General features: G+C 38.7%; 1 protein-coding gene across 6 annotated transcripts in view; it reads left to right on the top strand.

The window, feature by feature from the left end:
- The window catches only part of OXR1 (oxidation resistance 1), a 261,974-nt gene that overhangs the window by 136,430 nt on the left and 102,983 nt on the right, over positions 1 to 22,561 (top strand). Inside the window, exon 1 of one of the 6 annotated variants that reach the window (XM_030481376.1) lies at positions 21,704 to 21,761. The exons of the other annotated variants lie outside the window; for them this stretch is intronic. Within the exon in view, the coding sequence (XP_030337236.1) occupies positions 21,719 to 21,761 (43 nt within the window). The 5' untranslated portion in view covers positions 21,704 to 21,718. Of the gene's footprint in view, positions 1 to 21,703; positions 21,762 to 22,561 lie in introns of those variants that run through there. 6 annotated transcript variants of the gene reach the window in all.

Here is a 22,561-nt window from a genome sequence, read left to right as displayed (position 1 = left end):
ATCTTGCACCATTTACAAGAATTCATTCTGCCTTTTTTTTTCTTTTTTTTTTTTTTTTAATTTAAGAACAAGTATTGAAGAATGCATAAAAGCAGTTTTGGGAGGAAGGATATAGGAAGAACATAATTGCCTTTGACAATGGATCGCATCAGAGTTTTGGCAGAGATTGTGTAGAAGGCTCTTGGTTAGAAAGGATTCCAGTTTGGAGAGAGACGAGACCTGCTGAGTGTGAAGGATTAATTAGGGGAGTTTCTGGGTATCTTCCTGTGAATCTTTCAGTTTTCTGGATATTCTTCTGTGATTTCAGCACCTACACGATTCTTATAAAGCCATTTTAGGCACCCTACAAGATGCTTCATAAGTTGCCTCCCCATTTCGGGGCTGGGCTTGACTGATTCTTTTGGCAACATTTTGCTTCTCATCTGATGAAAACTGAGTTGAGAGTGGCCTTGTAGTGTTTGTGTCAGGTTCATTTACAGTTGTGAGAGGCAGATGTGCTAACGGGATTGGTAAAAACAAAAGGGATGGATGTCACTGCTGTGCTCTGAAGAGACAAAATGTCAGATTTAAGAAAAAGGAAGTTATGTATTTTAATTGTGAGTTCATGTGCTGTTGAATTATTGCCTTATAATGTGATCATTTCTTCAGCTCCAAGGAAACGTTTGTGTGTCTTTAACTTGTCTAAAAGGTAAAGAAAAATGTGTTGCCTTAGACATTTTTCACTGTGTTATGCCTGAACCCTTGAAGCTGGCTGTCAGCATAAGTTATGTTGTTTGTTGTTTTTAAAGAAGAAAACTGCATTAGCAATCTACACATTTTAATAATGAAGGCTGTATTTTAATCGGTGAATGATTGTATGTTTACATTGTTTGATGCCCTGCATTCAAGTTGGGCTGCACAACTGCCTTCAGAAAACTCATAGAAGTTTTGATTATCACTCAATCCTGTCTACCCCAAAATAAATAGAAATGTGGCAAAGTGAAGGCATTGATTGGTTCATTAGCATCAATATTGTCTTGGACAATATATCTAAAGTTTTACTTGAAAAATCTCAAATTGTGTAATCTTTTAAAGAAGATTCTATAGTATCATATGTGAGAATAGCACCCTAAAAAAAATACTTTATACTTAAATATTGAACATGTTTTCTGAAAAAGCATAGTTAAATCAGTGCAGTTGAGTGGCTTTTTACTTGGTAATAGGGCTCTATGGCTTTTTTTCTCCTCCTTTCTCCAAATTATCTTAAAGGAATATTGAAGATATGCCAAGATTGCTTCAGACCTAAAGCAGGGATGGAATGGGGGAGTTTTGCATAGAGTAACAATGAAAGTAGAAGCCTACCACATCACCAAAATGAGTTCTTAATTTAACAAGGTTAAAGAATATGATTGGTAAATCGACCACAGTTGAATGTTCTTCTGTGATCACCTAAAACACAGTCTGTGCATGGAAGCACAGACTCAGGTTTGCATTTATCTACTTGTTAAATTTGACTCACCTGCATTTTCTTTGGGGGACCTTTACAAAATCCTTATAATGTGAATTTGATTAATTTGTTTTAATATTGTATAGCACTTTGTTTAACAGACTTGTTGACTGGAAAAGACCTCTGAAGGTTATATATTCTGGTGTCCTGTTTGAGGTGAGACTTCAGCCAACACTAGATCAGAACTGCCAACTCTTTGTCTTGCTGAGTCTTGACAATCTCCAGAGGTGGATAATACCACAGCCTCTGTGTACTGTGCTGGAACATGGACAGTGGGTCCATAGACAGCAGCATTCATGGGCAACTTTCCCATAAACAGATGCTAACACTTGTGAACAACAGTTGCAGACCCTGGGGAAGTATGAGGGGAACAGACATCACGAAGTGGCCAATCTGACATGTTTTTCTTCAGCATCATATTCCATTAGCCTTGTACAGAGTACTGGTAGATTTGGCCTGTCTGGACTGACCCAGAATGGGAGATGTGTTGTGTTTATGTTCTTATACATACAACCTTGTCTATGTGGCTTGCCTAAATTACACGGAACAAGTTGCTAGAGCCAGTGTTACTGCACACTACATAATGCTTGAATTTTGCTGACAGGCACATTGAAGAAACAAGAGTTTCTCTGTATCTTCACAAACAGTGTGGCAGGTTCAAGGTTTAATCTTCGACAGCACAGTGTTGATACCAGCTGAACATGTTTACTGAACTGGCTCTGTTCTGATATTGAGTCTATGGCTTTGGTAACGTGAGAGAGACAATAATTATCTTCTTAGAGCTCCCATCAACTTCAGCATACTTGACGTTATGACTTATATCACCCCCTTGATTTAAGTCATTTTATATGACTTGTTTCAAAAATAACTTCTAATAGTCGAAGTCTAATCAAATAGTTTGTGACTTTCTGGGGATGAATGGACTGACATACCTGCAGTGGTCTGGGCCTCTAAAATAGAAAAATACCAGATTCTAGTGATGTTTTATGTACAGTTGGCTGTTAAATAGCTTAAACAAGCACATTAGACTTGTTGCTGACCTAATACAATTACACAGAGGTCTACCTTGTTTTGGCCTCATTTGCAAGTTGTTCTCTACTAAAAGCAATCCAAGTCCAAGATGGAGCAACATGAACTAATCATTACTGTGATAAATGAATTAAGAAAATGTGTTAGAAAACTAATGCTCTCAGATTGCTTTGCTTATTTAGCTTAAAAATTAATATTCTGTTACATTAATAATACATTCTATTACACCTCAGACCAGATTGGCAAATGACAGTGTTTATGGTAGTGACTAATGGAGCTTGAGCAGACAAATGCCAATTGTGTTTTCTGTTACTCTAATTTTCCTCAACAACTTATTTTCAGTAATTATCATGATCTTCAAAGTACTTTATGGATATGAGAACTGAGTTCAAATCTGGATATATAGAAGTATGACATCTATATTTAGACATGTGCATATATACAGTTTATGTGTTGTAAAATGTAAATGTCATCACCACATTGCCTATTAAATGCCCTGCAAGATTTGTGGATGGTTTTCCATTTTATCAAATAGCCATGCAGCTTAAAATGATGTCTCAAGAAATGTGTAATGAGCATTACTTTATCAACTCATGGAAAGAGTAAAATCAAAATGATTTTAAACATATGTTGTTTTGATTTGGTTATGCAGAAGGCACTTCAGAGATCTTTATATAAGTATCTCTCTGCTTTGCAGACCCAAAGACACGTGAGCATTTACCTTGAACGCTTTGCAGAAGAAATGGTAGCAGCTTTGTATGCTTGCAGCTCCAGTGAGCAGATACGGGCAATTGTCTAAGAGTCTGTGTTCCTAAATACTCTTTGCAGAGTATATTTTTATTTTTTTGTGTGTCATCTTACGTGTACACACATATTTTGCACCTGCATGTGTAATGGGGAAAGAACATCCTGGTAATTCCAACAGATTTAAAAATTTCATCAGCACTGCTCCTTCTTTAGAGAGCAATCCACAAGATACTTACTTTGCATTTCATCTTTCCCACAGTCTGCATCCCAGGTGCTTTCCAAACTTAATGAGTGCAGTTGCACTTTTAAAAAGTGGGGGGAAAGTAGGTAAGAGAGAGAAGAACTGAGAGGAAGAGGCAATGGGGAACAAGTTGTGTGCTCGGATGAAATGAAACAGAAAATGGAGAGTCAGTGAGGGGGAGAACTAAGTCTTCCATATGGCAGGCTCAGCAGGCAGGAAGGCTCCTACACCTCCAGTGCTGAACTGGTGTGAAGAAATTGAGTGGGAGCTCCTAGATTAATAAGGCGAGTGTAGGAAAAACAGTCTGCATGGTGGGTTGGATGAAGTTTTTTGGAGAACTCTAGAAACAGCACCGAAGACACTTAAGAACCTAAAATTAGACTTTTTTAGATGCCTCAGGCACTTAAAAATTCAGGCCACTTATTTCTGAAGTGCTTATTGTTGAGCAACTCCCTTGAAAGAGAAAAAGAAGGTATCTGGGTCTTCAGCACTCTAAAAAATGGAGAATTATATGGGTAACCTGGATTCAAAGCAGTACAGCTGTAGCTGTGTCTAAGCTGCAGCAAGCTCCTCTTAGCTGGCTGGTAGGACCCAAGTGAAGGATTGTAGGACCACAGTTCATGGCATGATGCCTCAGGTTATATGTTTAGCAATTTATTAAGGTGACTGAAATAGCTAATGTCACCTGTGAAGACATACACTTGACATATACTCTCTGTTTCTCATTAAGCCATGAAAGCCTGGTGTATAGTGCTTAGGTACCTCTAAGAGGGTATACCCAGAAGATCAGCTACCTAGTAACCCTGGTTTTGTAGATGCAAAAGGCTTTCTTTTGTTTTATTTGCCATTAAAATAAAACTGCAGCACTGGTATGGAGTAAATACATTATTTAAAAATAAGATGGTTGCATAAAAATATTTTCCTGCTTCTAGGAATCAGGCAGAAGAAATCATGAAGCAGGACAGTAGTTCAGGCTAGAAAATGTTGTTAGAGTACAATCTTGCAGGGGAGTGGACGAGTGCAGCAATTTCTATCTTCTAATAAAAGCCTTAATGCAAATGTTGCTGTACAGGCTTCTGCTAGCACAGCTTATTTCATTTAGAAGATGACTATCAAGTGTCTCAGGAGGCATCTTTTGTTGGTATAGTCTCTGTAGTTTATCCAGAATGCATGAGTATGTATATGTGTACATAATACGCAGCATGAGGACACCTGGGAAATACTAATTGCCAAGGTTCCCATCACTCCAGTGGTTCATTGTTTAAAAAGTTATTTCCACTTATTAAAAAAAAATAAAAGGAACAAGCCATTTTCTTCTCCAATCTCACTTGCAAATAAGGAAAGCAGAAATCTTACTAAAGAAAATATTTTCTGTTAGTTTGACCTGGCCATATTACTACTCTACATTTGTATGTTCCTTGAATATCAACATGTTACCTATTCAGAGCAGTGGAATTAATTGATGTAAAATCAGTGTGGAAAAGAAATGAAGCTTTTGGGATAAGCAACTGTGAATAAATACATATTAATCGACTAAGTTTCCAAAACAACTGTCTAGTAGTTAATGCCAAAGTTATAAATATGAAAAGACAGATTTTCTTGTGGGCTCCTAATCCTGTTTGCAAGAGAGAAAGTTTCAGCGGGTAGTGACTTTAAATTAGTTGGGATTAGTTTAGTCACTACTACTAATTTAGTACTTAAAAATTTATTACTGTGAAAAGAAGATGGATCTTCCAAAGAATTTAATGGCATATAAATGTAAGTAATGAATGGAACAAGAATAATTATTAATGTACATAATACAAGAGAGTGTTTATAGAGTGACAAAGAGTATAATAGCAAAGATTTTATGGGGAAACCTAAACAAAAATCTTTTTTTTCAAAGTGATAAGTAAATCATAATCTGTTCCTCCTGTTATGAAAGGGAGAACAAAATGAAAATTGAACAGCTACTATGTAGTGGATATAACTATACCTAACCCTTGTGCTATACCCTTATGAGCGAGCCCATTTGAATTATTAGTTTTACAATGATTTGGAAGCATAAATAAATATCATATTGTTCACATGTGCAGAAGATTCACTTTCTTTCTGTTTACATACATTCCAGGCTGCTTCCATAAAATTATTATTTGCTTTAAAATATGTCAGAGCTACCAGATTAAATGTGATTTCATCCACATTACTAAATTTATATGGTATTACACTATCTGGTAATATAAAATTGTTATGCAGGACTAACATCAGTTGAAGCGATGACTTCGTATGTCAGAGATCTCCTATCCTGAGCTTTGTCACTCATGGACCAGTTTAGCCTTTCTGGAGAGTGGTATGAGAGAGCCATGGACCACTGGTCAGAGATCACAGTGGATCTGCACCTGAAAACATGTACTTATTTAAATCAAGCTGAAAATCTTATGGGGTTTATCTCATGGGTCTACTTGCTATTGTAGTCACTGATTAAAAGCAAAGTTAGGGGGCTGCCTCTTGCCTTCTCCTCTAAAATAAGCAAAAAACCTATTTGAAGGGCAGACATTGTGGCTGTTTCTTTTTTATTGCTCAAATCCCTTCCTGCTCTGAGAGATTTTATTTGGGGTGCTCCAGAAATACCTTATTCTTTTTAGGGGACATGATCTGATAATAATTGGTGTATTTACTCTAGAAAGGTTTTCCTGCAAAGAATACTCTACTTTCTTTCCAAACATGTCTTTGAAAGGTTCTTCTTATCAGTTGAATATATTTGCTTCTCCTCTTCTGCAGAATTGAATGTGGTTCCTTTCTGTAGTAGCTCTCAAATACCCAGTTTTTCTCCTATTGGCACAATTACCTTTCTTGTTTGTTGCTAATGCTAGCAAAGTATGAGACATCGGTAGGTATATTGAAAGCTGTTAGATAAGTGGTGGAGTGTAGTGCAGTAGATGCTGTGAATTTGGGCTGCATCCTCTCCCTTTTAGAGAAGAATAGAGACGAATCTGCCAACTCTCTCAGAGGATCCAGATGCTGTTCGCACACATTTGCAGTGTCTAACTCTGCCCCATTCAATGCACTTACAATTTCCTTATTGAACATTTACTGCTTTTTGAGGAACATCACCCTGACTGCTTCCTTTCACATATGATCTCAGAAACTTTTAGACGAGGAGGCCATTTTCCTAACACCTCATTACCTGTTTGTGAGAGAGAAGAAAAGGGAAATAATTTGTGGAACATGTGGATAATAAGAAAAGTGGCTTTTGTAGCAACAGTAACTATGCAAACTTCTTATTCACCTTTCCTGAAGATTTTTATTAGTGATTCAGATCACACGGTTACTCTGGATGAGCAAACAAGCATTTGTTTGTCTTTGTTTTTCTCTCTTTTTTTAGAATTTAAAACTTGAAGCCATTAAAAGCCAGTTTTTAATGTATCTTTCTTTTGTCCTTTACAGATACTCTATGTATCCTGTGTATTATCTGTGAATATAAATGAGCTCTAAGCTATAACACAGCATCCACCAGAAGAGTGATGCTCATTAACGTCCTTTCATCTTGGCATGTCCCGTTTCTTAGCATCTGGCTTTATTTTTAATCGTACCGATTGCTATCATATCATCTGCTGAGTCATTCCAGGAAGTATTTCAGGATTTTATAATTCCCTTGCTTTACATCAGGACAAAGCTGAAATCTTTTATAGTTCTATAGGCAAACTACTCAGCTTGCAAGATCAGCTAATAGTATGTACTGTTGGGATACTAAAATTTGAATCTCTGAGGGAGAAACTGATTTTGCCTGTAAGCTCTAGCCTGGCAGAGGGTGCATCACCTTCAGTCTCCCTCTCATTCTGTATAAAGGAAAAATGACTGAAAAAAAAGGATGTTATTTCTGACACCTCAGATGTGCTTTGAGCAGCAGCCTTTTGAGTACTGTGAAGCAGCAGAGACTTCCTCCTAACAGTAAAAGAACAAACAAGGAAAATGTGGATCACTGCTGAAATAGCTGGGTGATTTAGTGATAGCAGATGCAGATAAGCTGAGGCTTTTGAGCCTGGAGGGACAACAATGATTTCTGGTAGTGGGAAAGAGCTAAGTCAGGGCTTGAGAAAAATCTTGCTCCATAGAAGTTTGTGAGACCCAATGGGATACATATGAAGAATGTTGAAGGAGCTGGCTGGCGTTGTTGTGAGGCTGCTCTGTATCACCTTTGAAAGCTCATGAAGATAATGGGAGGTCCATGATGACTAGGGAAAGGCAAATGCTGCACCCTTTTTCAGAAAGGGCAAGAAGGATTATCCAGGTAACTATAGGATACTCAGCCTCACTTTTAGTCCTAGGAAAATTGTGGGGCAGATCCTCTTTGAAGCTATTTCTGGACAAGTGAAGAAGTTTGTAGCCAGTATGGCTTTACCAAGGGTAAATTGTGATTTTTGAACTTTATTGTCCTGTGGGATGAAACTAAGAGTTCTGTGGATGGTGGAAGACTGGTGGATACCATCAACCATTACCTTAGCACATACCATGTTTTGTCATGGTCATCATCTTCCAGAGCATCCCTTTGTCCATGTTGGGGCATAATAGCCTGGGTGGCTGGGCTACTTGGTGTTTGGAAAAACTCAAAAGGCAGTAGTTACCAAGATGATCAGGGGCCCTGTCAGGAAAGGCTGAGGCAGCTGGAGAAGGGATAGATTCAGAGGAACCTCACAGAAGCCTGCCACTGTCTGCGGGGAGGCTACCAAGACAGTACCTCATAGTCTGCTCTCTGCAAGTGGTGCAAAGCAGGACGATGGGAGGCAATTGGCCTAAACTGAAATATAAGAAGCTTAGACTTGATATAAGGAAAAACTTCTTCCCAGTCAAGCAGTGCATCGGGATGTACGGAGAAGTTTGCAGTCTCTATCTTTAGAGGTTTTCAAAACCCAACAGGGAAAAGCCCTAGATAACAAGGTCTGATCTCACAGATGACCCTGCTGTGAGCAGGTGATAGACTTCAGACCTCCTGAGGACTTTCCCAGCCTGATTCAAGCTTGAAATTTGAGGAAGTGAGTTTTCCTTGTAGGCATTGGGTAGTTTACTGCTTTCATCAGCAGAGAACGCTCTCCTCAGCCAGGTATAAAAGCCTAAGTTTTGCAGTATTCATCATGGCCTGCTAGGCTACATTGTTCTCCAGATAGTTTATCTGGTAAACTTCCCTATGAGAAGAGGGAATATTATCACACCAAAGCACTTGTTGTGATTATTCATATTTTATTCATTTTGAAAGCAAATGTGAGTTTTTCAGACAGCTTAATAGTTTGGTACAGCTAAGAAAAAAAAGCATGAAAACTGAAAAACTGATTATAAAAAATTATTATAATTTTTAATTAAAAAGTTTATGTTTGTTCTTACCTGTTTTTCTGATTCCTCACTCAAAAAAAAAAAAAAAAACCCCAAAAAAACCCACAAAAAGAAAACAATGTTTAATAGTTCTTAAAATATCATGGAAGAGCTGTTAGTGCAAGGGGATATTTCTGATTTAAGGGATCATTTCAGTTCTCTGTGTAAGTATTATGAAAGCTATGGGTTTGGGTGTTAATCAGAGACCTGAGTTCATTAATAATGTCAAATGTCTTGCCATATTTTTTATTTGTGCCCTTAAGCTTTCTTTAAATCTGTAAAAAAAGCCTGCAGAGATCGGGGGTGGGGATGTAAAAAGGCATTTTGTAAAGGACCAAAGCACAAACACCACAGGTAATCACAGTTTGGAAAGCGGCTTCCACTCCCTCTGAAGCGATCAGTGTAAGTTTGAACATGAGGGGCTACCAGGTCTCTCCCAGTGTGTACTGGGCTCCAAACAAGCTGTTTGAAAAGCTTCCTCTTCTGCTGCCATTTTTTAATATATTTTTTAACTAATTTTTACCATTTCCTGTATTCGGGCTTTCTCTCTTTATTGCTGCATAAACAAGAATGAGATACGATTTTCAGGAGACAGAACTGCTGGGTTGGGTTCATCTCCAGGACAGCTTGCTATGAAGTTCCTTTTGGATTTTAACAAACTAGTTTGTTATTATGCTCTTCCCCCAAAAAATCTGTGGGAACTGTTGTTGCTAAACCCTGATTTTTATCTTGGGCCAGGAAGAGCAGCTGGATTTTATCATGGAGTTATTGTACTGTTGAGCATTACACAATTACAGAGCATTAGTATGCACATAGGAGTATGCAGAGACTTTACAAGCATAAAATATTCAACATTTATGAAAGAAGCCTTTTTATAAATTTAGATACTAATTGGCCAGATATGTTCATGAAAACTAAATAGTGGCAACAGCCCCACTATGTTTCCAATGAGTCTCATTAATTAACATGCTTGAGAGATTCTTTTCTTCTTTTAATTTGCAGAAGATAGAATGACAGTCTGTTCCCTCTGCCAGAAGAAACATGGCAAGCATGATTTATTGTCAGAGTTGTTGGCTTGCAGTTTCTCAGGCACCTTAGCCATACTTTTGTTTAAGAACATGTGTGACCGCTTGGGTATGTAATAGATGCTTTTGTGATCTATCTACAGTTTAAAAGATGTTGTTCCCTTTTTATTTGTATGTAAAATAGTGCTGAGATTGGCTGCTCAATAGTTTGCCAAGTTTCTGATATTCTTGCTCTAAGTAAGTCTAAGAGAAAGTAGGTCTCCTGTATAGTCCTTTTTGAAAACATGCAACGTAAATGCACTAAGAAAATTAAATGATGTTTTGAGAAATTAGCTCTTCATTCTGCGAATTAAATTATGAATGTTCTATTCATGAACAAGAAACTCTTACTTTCATAAAAGGTGAGACACTGATTGTTTACAAGTCAAGACTTCCCAACGTAGCTGTTAACATTAACATCAGCTGGGCATTGAAAACTGCTGGAATCTCAGGGAGAAACTGGTGCCAGTGTGAACCCTGAGAAATACTGACAGACACCACTGCTGACTCTAAGCTAACAAAAAGACATCTATTCGTGCGGTCCAGGCTCAGCTCGAGTAGGAAAAGATGGATCCCTCTGGGGTTGCACCTACATAATCCACAGCTGAGTTGGATTTGATAGCTTTAGTTAAGGTAGAACAGCATTCTCACATTATGACACTGATCTAAACCTGTACTTATTAATTGTATTTTTTTAAATTAATATTTAATACATACATTCCAAACCTGTCAGATAGAAGAGGAAAATATAAGAGTTGTGAAAGATAAACCTTATTAGCAAAGATTTCATTGTTTGCTGGAAAACAAACCAAGCCAAGTTTTTACATACTACATTTCTCTTAAAGGGTTACAGATGGGATTGTAACTCATCACAAGCAAAAAGGTATGAGAGTTAAGATAGATAATTTGGGAAGTAAAGGGTTCACCTCAAACCCTAGAGCAGTCTTTTGCAAGAGAGGAAGAACGTGTTTTGCCATGACAAGGTTGTTCTGAAGTATTGGCGTTTTAAATGGGAGTACCTCTGGTGAAATAGTATTTTCTTAGCAATAGCGTGTCCTTGATTATACTTGTTTGTAACCAACCTGCCAGAAAACACTTCTTCCGATAAGCTCTGTAATATAGGTGGATTGAGTTCAGCTCAGTGCCTCAGTACTCACTGAACAGGGTTCCTGCATTTGATGGTCTTCTAGAAGCCCCATCTCCTTTGCTATTTTACTGCTGTAAACACCATCAAATTGATATCCTTACTTCATTTATCAGAGACAGAAAAAGCATGACTTCATTTTCTTTTGGATAGTTTGCCAATTTATTCTTCAGGGCAATAAACATTTTTCTCTACACTGGCAAGAACAGCATGCTGCAAGTAAGTTCTTTTGTAATGATTGAATTTTTGTTTGGGGGTTTTTTTGGGGGGGTTGCTAAATTTCATTTAGGGATATCTTGAAACAGGATGTTTAATTTTATTTTTTAAAACATGAATAATGAAGCTGTCTTACATTGGGAGAGAACAAAAATCCCCTATTACAACTTGTGTCTGTATTACTTAGCAAACAAAGTCAGGGAGACGATTTCACTTGCTTGAAGACATATATCTGAAGGATCTATAGTTCATCTGAATAAACCATGAATAAGCTCTGCTTGGGTACAGCGAGAGATACTTGATTGCATAGGTGAAGGTGCTGGAGACAAGGAGTGGGTAGCACTGTAGATGTGGAGAATGTAGCATCAGTGGAGCACCAATACAAGAGGAAAGCAGTAAAAGGGTAGGAGAGCAAGTAAATGAGAAGGGAGCCCGAGCAGTGAGGAGGAGAGGACATATCGAAAAGTTCACTTGAAGAGCTTGAATAATGATGCAGTGTATCAGAAAAGCCCTGTCTCATGCCATAATCCAATGTTCTGCTAATCAAATCAGCCAGTGTACTTCTGATTCTTGTTCTGCTGATTACATTCGTATCATTTTGATATTAAGAACAATTTTTAATTTTAAAGAACAGGGAGAGAATTTCTAGCTAACTTATTAGTAAAAATACAGAAATCTCCTTCCAAATATACTGATAAGAAGTGCATTCCTTCAGTTATACTTTTGTGAGGGGGAAAAGGTGGAAACATTTAGCATATTTTAGGTACCCACCCACTTGTAGACTTGGTACTTGCCCCTGTTCCACTGTCAGGATGACTGATGTGTGAATAAGATGTAAAAATAGAGGGGAAAAAACCTAAATATAATTTGATTCTGAGTTGCTGGAGGCTTCAGTGGGATCATGTTTATCCAACCAATGCGCATAGGCTGTATGAATGCAAAACTGTGTATCATCTGACCTCATACACTGAAGAGGTACCTGTTGCTTAACAGCACAAGTGATGTTTCAGTTTTGAATATTCATAAGCTACCTGTAAATTAACATACTATCTCTGTGCTCTGGAAGATATGAGATGCACGTTACGGTGGTTTGTGTTTTGTTTTGTTGGGTTGGGGTTTTTATTTTTTTAGCAGAATGTATAGATCATTCTATCTTTGCTAAAGGAAATAGTGAAAAAATATTATTTCTACAAGCAGGACAGATTGTTAGTATTTGCAGTTCTTATTTTCTGTGGATTGCGTTCCATGATCTTCATGTTCATCTGCTGAATAAAACAAGTTCCTCTAAAACCATCTGCAGTAATCCTGCAGCTTTCTTCTGCTACCTTGCAGGTCTTCAGTTAGCTTGTTTGTTGCTTAAGGCAGAAGTATCAAAACTATAAAACGTATGTGCAAATTGTTATTTATACCAACACCAGCCTTGAGATGTAATTCAGATACATGTCCTTCTCAAATGTCAAGCCAACGACATGCCTGTTTGGAGAGGGCAGCTGTATTTTTAAGCCCAAAGCAAAAACCAATGTCGAGGTCAGTTGGCTTCCTCAATCCCAAATTTTTCCCATGGAGGCCATGTGTAAGCCCAGGGTAACAGCAGTGGGATGGGCCTTCGCAGGAGCCAGGCACTGAAAACAGGGAGTTAGAAGGCTGTATAACAGTGCCACCAGGTGATAGCAAAAAATGTAGGGTTTGCTGCTGAAGTAATTCAGTTCAACAATTATTTGCATACACTCCAGAGTCCAGTGTATGTAGATCCACAGACATAACTAACCTGTATTTGCAATAAGATCCATCATAAAGACAGTTCCTATGTATGGGGAGTTGATTGGTGGGGGTTTTTTTTTCAGGAGAAGAGCGGGTTGCTTTTGGGGTTTTTTGCAATTTTTGTGGGTCTCAGGGAGGCATGTTCAGGTTATGGCAGAAGGATCCATCTCTCTGAGCTTGTTTACTTCTGATAGAGCACAGATGAGAGAAGAATCAGGGCAATATTCTAACAAATACCAGTCTTATTTATGTGAAACCCCAAGGCATATGAGATAAATGTATTAATTGTTATTGATGCCAATCTGAATCTAGGTTATTTAGCATCAAGTAATGTTATTTGAAAGCAAATGTAATTTGTATGTGACAGCTGTGATGATCCTGCTGGTGTGATCTACGTGGAAAAGTTGCTAGGAATGTGATCCCATCCTAGTGGGGTAATTCATATTAATAAAAGAAGATATCTGCAGCTCTGAGTTTGTTAGCTAACTAGTGTTAGTTGTTTACTAACACCCTAGACATATTAGCACAATGGGAAAGCTGTTGTCATGCAATCTACCATCATAGCAAGAGAAAATTAAATAAACAGGAGTCCCTTACAACACAGTATGTTCAGGAGGCACTGATAAAGGTAATAGAGAATGATTAAAGTTCTAAAATAATTTACTCTTTAGCTATATTCATATTTGCTGGTAAAAACAGGGTCTTCACTTAAAGTGTAATTGGATTTCATTGCTTGAAGCAATCTGCCCCCAATGCATATCCCACTCAGGGAAATGCTACAAGTTACTGAATTAATGGATGGGGGGGAACCAATGTGTTTTCAGCTTATGACTTGTATTCCCTGTACCAGAGCTTGCTGTTTCCTGGGGTGTAATGATGTAAAGAAACAAGGAACAAATCTTCCCACTCTTGGAAGTTCCACTTCTTGTTTGGGAGTGGGAGGGAAGATGATGTTTGCCTTTTTCTTCTTTTTTTTTTTCCTTATCAGCTTTTTTCTATAAGCTTCTGTAATGTCTATAATTTGTGCTGTATGTCTTAAAGTTTGTGAGAGTCCTTACCTGCCATTTTTTTTTATTTTCTGTGATTTTAGAGTGGATCCTTCTTCACTTCAAACAGTGGGATTGTATGTAAAATAGGATTATAAAACTTCCTCCTTCTCTTCGTAAACACAACTTGATAGAAACATACTTTGTAAACGGCTTTAGTATTTGTTGGTGGGTAGAGGGTTTAAATGTACATTTTAATCTTGTATTTAAGTGACTCACTTACTCAAAACGATCTTCATGAGAATGATTTTGGTCTGTTTAGGCTGTGAGCCAACGAAGAGCTGTAATCCTGCTGCCATCAATACTGCACAAACAGGTTCAGCTCAAACTATTCAATACAGATCATTTCTGTTCATCTTGATATGATTTAAACTTCTATTTCATAGGTCTTGTTTCACTGGTGCAAGCGGGATCAAGCTTCCTTAGCAGAACCCTACCAAAAAGGCTGTTGAAATCAATGAAATAATTTCATTCCTTTAGGAACCAAGTGTGTGTCTTCCAGTTCCTCAATGCTCTTAAGTTTTATATCAAAATATAAACAAATTCCTGTTCAAGTGAACTGAACTACTCCCAATAAATTTGAATTTAGTCACTGTCACAATGGGTAGCTTTCCTCTGTTGTATGAATGCTGTTCCCCTTCTTTTTCATAATGCTGACAGTACCTACTGGTAAATTAGTTTCTTTGCAAGGCAGATTGTCGGCTCTGGTGTTTTATAACATTCCTTGTTCCTGATTCCAGCTCATATTTCTGATTACTGTCTGTGAACAACTGTACAGATATGTGAGGGCAGGCTGTCCTAATCACAGAAGTAGAATTTCCTGGTAAATGGCAGTACTGGCAGCCTGGTTGGTTGTACCGACTGGAAATCCTAGCAAAAGTCACTGAAGTTGGGAAGAAATGCCAACAGTTTCAGAGGTTGAGGACATGTTCTGATACATGTACAGGCTACAGTAGTCTCTTCATAATAAATTATGTAGGACACCAGTCAAATTGTTAGTGTTTCTTAATGGCTGGTGATTTAAGAGCTTTTCAAATGCAGCAGATACTTATATGCTGCCATGGTTCAGGAGAGGAGAGGATAGTGCATTGCACATCCCACAAGGAAACTAGCTGTTACCCAGTTAACCACTTCAAAGTATCAATGCCTAAAAACCAGATTATCAAATTAGATTAAATGCCTTCTGTTTAGCCATGTAGAATTTTGACTGCAGATAATTTAAAAACAAGTAAGCTTCACTTGGGGGTAGATGCAAAAATGTCTAATTTTTTATGTACAGTACAAATATAATCTACACCACTAAGTCCAGTTGTGATCCCTGGGTGAAGGTATAAATCTGCACAAGCTTTCAGTGTTCATAAAGTTTACTCTCAGTTTGCTTCCTCAAAGCTTTAAGCAGAATCCAGCCCATTGTTTCTGCACAATGCTACTCAGTAGGCTGTATGGGGTAAGGGAAGAATTGGCTTCAGCTGCATAGAAGTGTTGTGTTAGGAGTTGCTGTGATTCAAACAGGAACATGAATTATGTTGGTAGTGGGAACAGCCCAACAGCTTTCTACCTTCCAGGCAGCACGTGTGTGTGTGTGCACATAGTGCACTGCCCAAGCAGGAGTGTGCGGGAGAGAAGGGGATGCAACTTTGCAACTTGCTTGTTTCTTCTCCCTCTTCTTGTCCCAACAGCTTTGCACCAACAGTGGATCAGTAAATTAGTCCCACTGAGTTCACACCTTCAACCCAAGAACTGGAATTCCTCTTACGATTTGAATAATTTGCTAACTTACTTGGAAATGCTTAATTCTGCTTTCTCTAGCTGTTTGCCACTGTGGTGCCCAAATGGTGTCCACATCTGCTGCTGCATCCTCCAAATACTGATGGTTTTTAATAAACAGGTGCTTTTTGATAAATATTTACTTTAAGTGTTGTGATAGGTTTTTTCCTTTTAAAAACCCCTAACTTTGAACAACACTCAGGAAAGAATTGAGCCAAACCACATTGCAATATTGAAGCTAACCTAGGGAGGAGCAGTCCAAACTGTTTGCGGAGCTGAAATATGGCCCTCTTGGAGACCACTGAGCTCTTTTCAAATAAAAAGGTGTAGTGAGAGCACCATGTGTGAATTTCTAATAACTTTGTGAATGAGGATCCGGTCACTGAAGTAAAACTTCTCAAGGCACAAAATGGAGTGGAAATCAGGTTCTGATTGCTGCACAGTTACCAGTGGCAGCAAAGGAAATGAACCTCTTTGCTCCAGGTCTTCCTTGCATGTAGTTGCGCAGTTGTTGCAGTTTCTCAGCCATCCACCCAAAGCCGTCTGTAGACATCTGTCTTGTGCCTATGTGTAATCAAATCAAAGAGTTTTTAACTTCTGCTGTAACATTGTGGCAGCAAAAATACTTTTTTAAGATGTAAGCGTAGGTCTTGTGTTACGGCTCCTGCTCTAGGTTGTCAGTATGAAAGCACAACTTGTGAGACACAAGCTCTGTCTCCCATGTCAATAAATCCTCTGAAACGCTGTGATTTTTATAGCATTGATAAAGATGAACATAATGTATTTCTGTTACCTATAAAAGGGATGTAAATGTGGAAAAGTGGCTCATTCCAGAAGTTAAAAATATTTCTGTATGTTCTCTTCTCAAACCTTGTGAGACTTTGATTAAGAACATCTTTATCTCTAAATATTTTACTAATGAGCACATAATGAATTAACTACTTCCCTCATCATGGAAGTTTCTCAAATATTGGACACTTACTGAAATTTGACAGTGCGGGCGCCCTGACATTGTTAAAGCACATGATTTACTTCTTGAGTTAAAAATTTTGACTGATTCAAACTAATTATGAGATTACTTGATTAAGCAGTAGCAGTATTTTGAATGAACAAAGTGTCTTCGCAGTAGCTATCTCATTTACTAGTTTGTGAGTAACACTAAGTGATCAAATCCTTAATTGCTGTGACATCTGGGAACCCCATTAATGAATGGGGTTCATTCAGAGTTCATGACAACTCTGGTGTCTGGTGCATTACAAACAGGACAAGAGACACAAGTCTCTACTTCAGAGGGTTTATAGTCTGAGAGGCTGCTGAGGAATCATGGGGATAAGCAGCACAGAGAAAAGGATGAGCATGTCCATGCTGTGCTGGAGCTGGCCCTGTGGGAGCAAGAACCAGCCCAGGACACTGCTCTGAGGACATCTGTCCTGCCTGTAGATACCTGGATTTGCATATAAGCTGATAAACTGAGCCAGGGGGGTCCAGCTCTAGATGTTAAGGTACAAATTGTGCCTGAATTGTGCCTATGCAGAACTGTGCCTCTTCTGCTTCCACATCACCCTTTGCTTCTCTGCACAAAGTTTTGCCATAGCATATGCATTTACCAAATCAGATTACCATGAACTTGGAGATGTGGGCACAGTGCTGCATTACGTGCTAGGAATGCAGGAACAACCGCATCTTCTCTTACCACTCCCAACATTGTCATAGGCAGTGCAGCAAGAGACTTACTTAAGCAGCAACTTGGTGAAGATTTGAAAGTATGCTTAAGGAAGTCCTTCCAAGGAGCAGTACTAGAAGAAGAACAGAAGTACTGGGGAATTAAAAGTAGTTAATTGAAGCTGGCCTAATTGGCATATCCAAGGTAGAAGCCAATTTTTTCTATTATGGGCATAGGAGAGTCAGGAGACAGTAACTTTAAGGTATTACACAGTATTCAGGACTAAGAAAAATGGGTTGTGACAGATGGTTACAAGTTTTTAGGATATAATTTTGCTCAGTTTGATTTATCAGTATTTTAAAATGTCAGTTAAATAAACAGAATAGATTTTGCCTATTTACCGGCTCAAAATGTGGACTTATGGGGCATGGAGGGAGTTGTTAGTGGATACATCAAGAGTCTTTGAATCTCATTTTCAACTCTTTTATTGGGAGCTTAATAAGGTCTTTAGTTGGCCTATGAGCCATGAGATGACAGCTTGAACTGGCGTTTTTGATGTCCTGAAGTTGTCAATGTCAATGATTTCTTAGAATTTGTTTATTTTTTATCAAAATGTTTTTGTACTTCACAAAAGGGTATTTAAAAATTTGTTGTTAATGTTTTATGTTTTATACAACAGGGTTATGTTTCATATAAGATGATCTAATTGGTGCAGCCGAGGGAGTATACAAGGAAAATGTTCCATGTCTGTCCTCCATTGTGAAAAGATGAACTGTGGTTCACCTTACAGTCGTGTACATTATAATCATGCATGTCCTCTAGCAAAACTGGAATTTACTAGAATTTTGAATTTGCAGGAGTACTTACTATTTATTCTTGAGAGGTCAAACACTTCTCTGTGATACTGTGTATATATATGTATATATATACACATATATAGTATCTTCTGAATATAAATAGCTTCCCAACTGAACACTGAATCTTACTTAAGGAAAAAAAAAAGGCTACTTAAACTGCTAGGAAAAGTAGTATTACTCTTACTTGAGCTAATATGCTGCAGTTATGCTAGTAGGAGCTCATCGAATTAACAAGAGGATATCAAGCATTTCTACTCTGGTCACTAGCCCAGAACTAATTCAGGCTGGTGACTCTGAGTGGGATCCATGCCTCTGGAATTAACTGGTGATACGGGAATGGTTTCTGCTGGTCAAGTGTATCATAAAGACTACAGCAATTAATGCTAATGAGCTGCTGTAGTAGGAGCCGTGGCACAGAAACTGAAAGGTGGAGAATCATAAAGTAAACATGAGTCTCTCACCCGTGAAGTGGTCCTTGCAGAGCTGTGTTTAACCTAATTGATGAGAAGGTACTGAGAATATGCTCAGGCTTGTGGTAGTGTGGTCTATCTCTCATGCTGATGAAGCAGGGTCTCCAGTCTTTAGTGCTCAAGTCTAATGTACCCATCATTGCTATTACATTCAATTGCAAGTCATGAAGAACAACTATAAAACCACTTGTGTGTGGCATAAGGAAGCGTTATATTTACTCATGGCAACAAAGCCTACAGCTCAGTTTGAAGATTGTCTAACCTGTGCTTATACCTTTGAGGGCTTTCAGGCATAAATGATGCTGGCCCAAAATTTGATCCTGTAAGCACCTTGAAAGCAGGCAAAAAACCAACACCGTGTGCCTTTTTGTTTCCTTTTTCTAAATACACAGTTACTGTATGGTTAAAGAAAAAGCATCTATGTGCTTATGACTGTATGGTACGTTAATTCAGAAGTGATGCATCATTTATGAATGCATTTATGAATGCGTAGGGATTCAGGGACAAACTTCTTCCAGCCTCAGACTGATTATATGAGGGAGAACCTTCCTTTTTTTGGCCCAGAACCATCCTACTGGGATGATGCTGGAACCAGCCCCATTCAGGCTTGTGAGGAGCAGGGGGAGCTGAGGAAGTGGCCTCAGCCCCTGCAGCAGTCATTCCCAAAGACTGCACTGCTTGAGTGGTCCTTTTATAGTGTCTTTTCAGCACCCACAATGTTTTGGTGTAGTTTCATTCTGCCCTCAAGGCACAAAGTTGGGCCTTCAGGGCTCAGCTGTGTGTTTAAATGGCTACGAAGTCTGCAGACACAACAGACTGGATATTTATGTGATGACACAAAATGAGCAGAAGTGAGGTGATGAGGGATTTGCGGTCACTAAGCCTGCAAAGATAGCTGAAAAATGGAAAGATGATATAAAATTTTGTAAAGTCTGTGTCATGTTTGTTATAGATGTCTTTGCAACAACCACAAAGATTCTGACTGGCTGCAAAAGTGCACAGAACCTTGTCACTCTCCCTGAAAAGATTTTTAACCTTTAAAACTAACACACAAACCTCCCAGGGCTTTTTTGTGAGTGATTCCTTGCTGGACATTTTTATTCCTACTTTCTCTTTTAGTTTGTGCTCCAAGTGAGATTATTCCTATTAGCTCATGTAGTTCATGTAGGGCAGGCAATTGTGGTAGTGAACTGTGGAAACAACTTGTATGGTGGCTGATTCTTCCTGGAATAGCATTTTTAAGGGTACAATGTGTTCAGCAAGCTTCTTTCTTGACATATAATGTGGATGACTTTCTCAGACATAGGTCAGGCACAAATCCTGCTCTTCTGACATGTTACAGCCCCAAAATAGCTTCAAAAGTGATAGGAAAAGAGGTAACAGCCTCAAACTGCACCAGGGGAGGTTTAGATTGGATATTGGGCAAAAATTTCTTCACAGAGAGGGTAATCAAGTATTGGAACAGGCTTCCCAGGGAAGTGGTGGAATCACTGGAAGTGATTCAAAAACTGTGTAGATGAGGCCCTTAATGACATGGTTTAGTGGTGGTCTTGGCAGTCCTGGGGTAATGGTTGAACTTGATGATCTTAAAGGTCTTTTCCAACCTAGTTGATTTTATGATTTTGTGATGCAATTATTCTATGTCATGTCTGCAAATACAATGAGGCCAGTTTGCTAATAAAAATTGCTAGCAACTAGACTGAAGTAATCAGATCATTGCCACTGTAGTAGAGAATATAATTGTTCCTTGATGTGAATTCTGGGCCTCCAGTTACACAATCAGAACAGCACTTTCCCACAAAGATGTCTTCAGATGGTATTTGCACGCCTACACCCCTAGCACTGCCTGGTTTCACTCATTTCATAGCAGGGCTGTAGGAATTGTGTGTCAAGCATAGAGTTGGCACTGCAGTATGTTTTGGGGAGACTTTATAAATACAGTGTTGTGCCTGAAATACAATGTTGTGACAGAGCTTTCCTTTTGCTAAGCAAGTTTGTTTTACCGTGTTAATAATTCAATTTTATATGAGATGTTAGCTGTACAATAATTCTGAGGAAACAATCATGTTACAGTCTATTTTAAATAAGTCTATGCCTCAGGCTTCTAGGAACATAGTAAGTAACTTGTTCTTGCCTCTTTTTTTTAAATCTGAGTACAATAGTTGTATTTGATAATGTAACATTAATTTCTGGTGATATTGATATGGCTTGAGAATCTCACAGTTTCACTATGTAGAACTAGAAGTTTGTTTGGGTTTTTTAATTTTTGACAGAGAAAAAACTCATTAGAGGAAATCAGGAAGAAATATGAGGTTTTGTTGGGTTGTCGTGTGGGGTTTTTGTTCTTCATTGATATGTTTTCTCTTGCATTCATAGACTGGGATGATCTTGAGCTCTCAGAGGACTGGTGAGTATTTTACCACTCCACACTGGAGTAATTCTAAGATTTTCTTTACAAAATAATGTTGTCAAAACCAGCAGGCCCTGAAAGAACAAAGATTTTTTTAAAAAATAGCTTGACCCCACAAAAAACCCAGCAAGGAACCTGCTCTATCTGGCAAAGTGAAGGCAAGTCCTCCAGCAGCCTGCTTTTATCTCCCAGAGTAATGGGAGGGGAAGAGAAGAGCCTGTGGCACGTGAGTAAGGGAAGGCCTGGATGGGCAGTATGATTCAAAGGCATGAGAGCAGCACTGAATGGAGCTGCTTAGGATGCAGCAGGATCTGCCTGCCGTCCACGCCAGGCACAGACTGGTTCTCAGAGAGCCGTTCGGCATCTCACTTTAATTTTCCGTGCTCCCGTTTCTGGAAGACTTCATTAGCTTGAACAGAGATGCAGTAAGCTGGCTCAGACCCAGCTGGGAGAAGGCTGACAAAGCCATGCATGCTGAGAAAATTGGGGCAACATAGTGATTCTGCTACCAGAGGTAAGAAAATCCCACTGGATTTAGCTGACTATGCAGAGGCATTTGTATGTCCATGTTAGTTGCCCAGTGTGCCTGTAAGCCACCTCGGTTTTGCAGTATGCTTGCCCTGGGTAACACAAAGTGGTCAGGTTGTGATCCTGGAAGCAACAGAAGCATTGCTTTTCAGTTAACAAGCTGTGCTAGCTCTTCTGTGATTTTTGAGGCAATTTCAGATACAGTGGAAGCTAATGGATATGCTGACTTCTCTCTGGATAACTGAAGAACAAATTAAACATTTTTTCAAATAAGACAAATGGGGATATTAAAAGTATCACTTTGCTTAGGTTTTATCATGTGCACAATTGCCTCGGGCAGTAGCTTCTATTGTCTCTTTATCTCAGTCCATTGAAGTATTCAGCTGCTGCTTTCAAGTAGCCTGAATGAAGGCTGTTAGCATACCCATTAAGTTTAGGAACTGTCATTGCCTAGACACAAAATGTAATATTGTCTAGAGATCAAAGCCTTGGTTGATGGCAGCCATTGAGACCTTCTTATGTTAAGATACCTTTCTGTCTGCCTAATCTATCCAGACCAACAGGTTCAATATGTTAACCTATGTGATCCTGCCTCCATACTCACCCCTGGACTGGGAAGATAGATGAATTGTTTCATTAGCATTACTGAGTTTGTGGCTAGTTTACACCAGAACTGTTATCTGTTATCAGACATAACTGTTATCCCCAGCAATGCAAGTGTCACTCATTCAGGCTCTGTCCTTTCACTGGTACCAGTAAGGACACGCTCTGAAGTCAAGCCACGCT

This window comes from Strigops habroptila, chromosome 1 (assembly GCF_004027225.2).
Source record: "Strigops habroptila isolate Jane chromosome 1, bStrHab1.2.pri, whole genome shotgun sequence".
NCBI classification, from domain to species: Eukaryota; Metazoa; Chordata; class Aves; order Psittaciformes; family Psittacidae; genus Strigops; species Strigops habroptila.
This window is presented reverse-complemented; position numbering and strand designations above follow the sequence as displayed.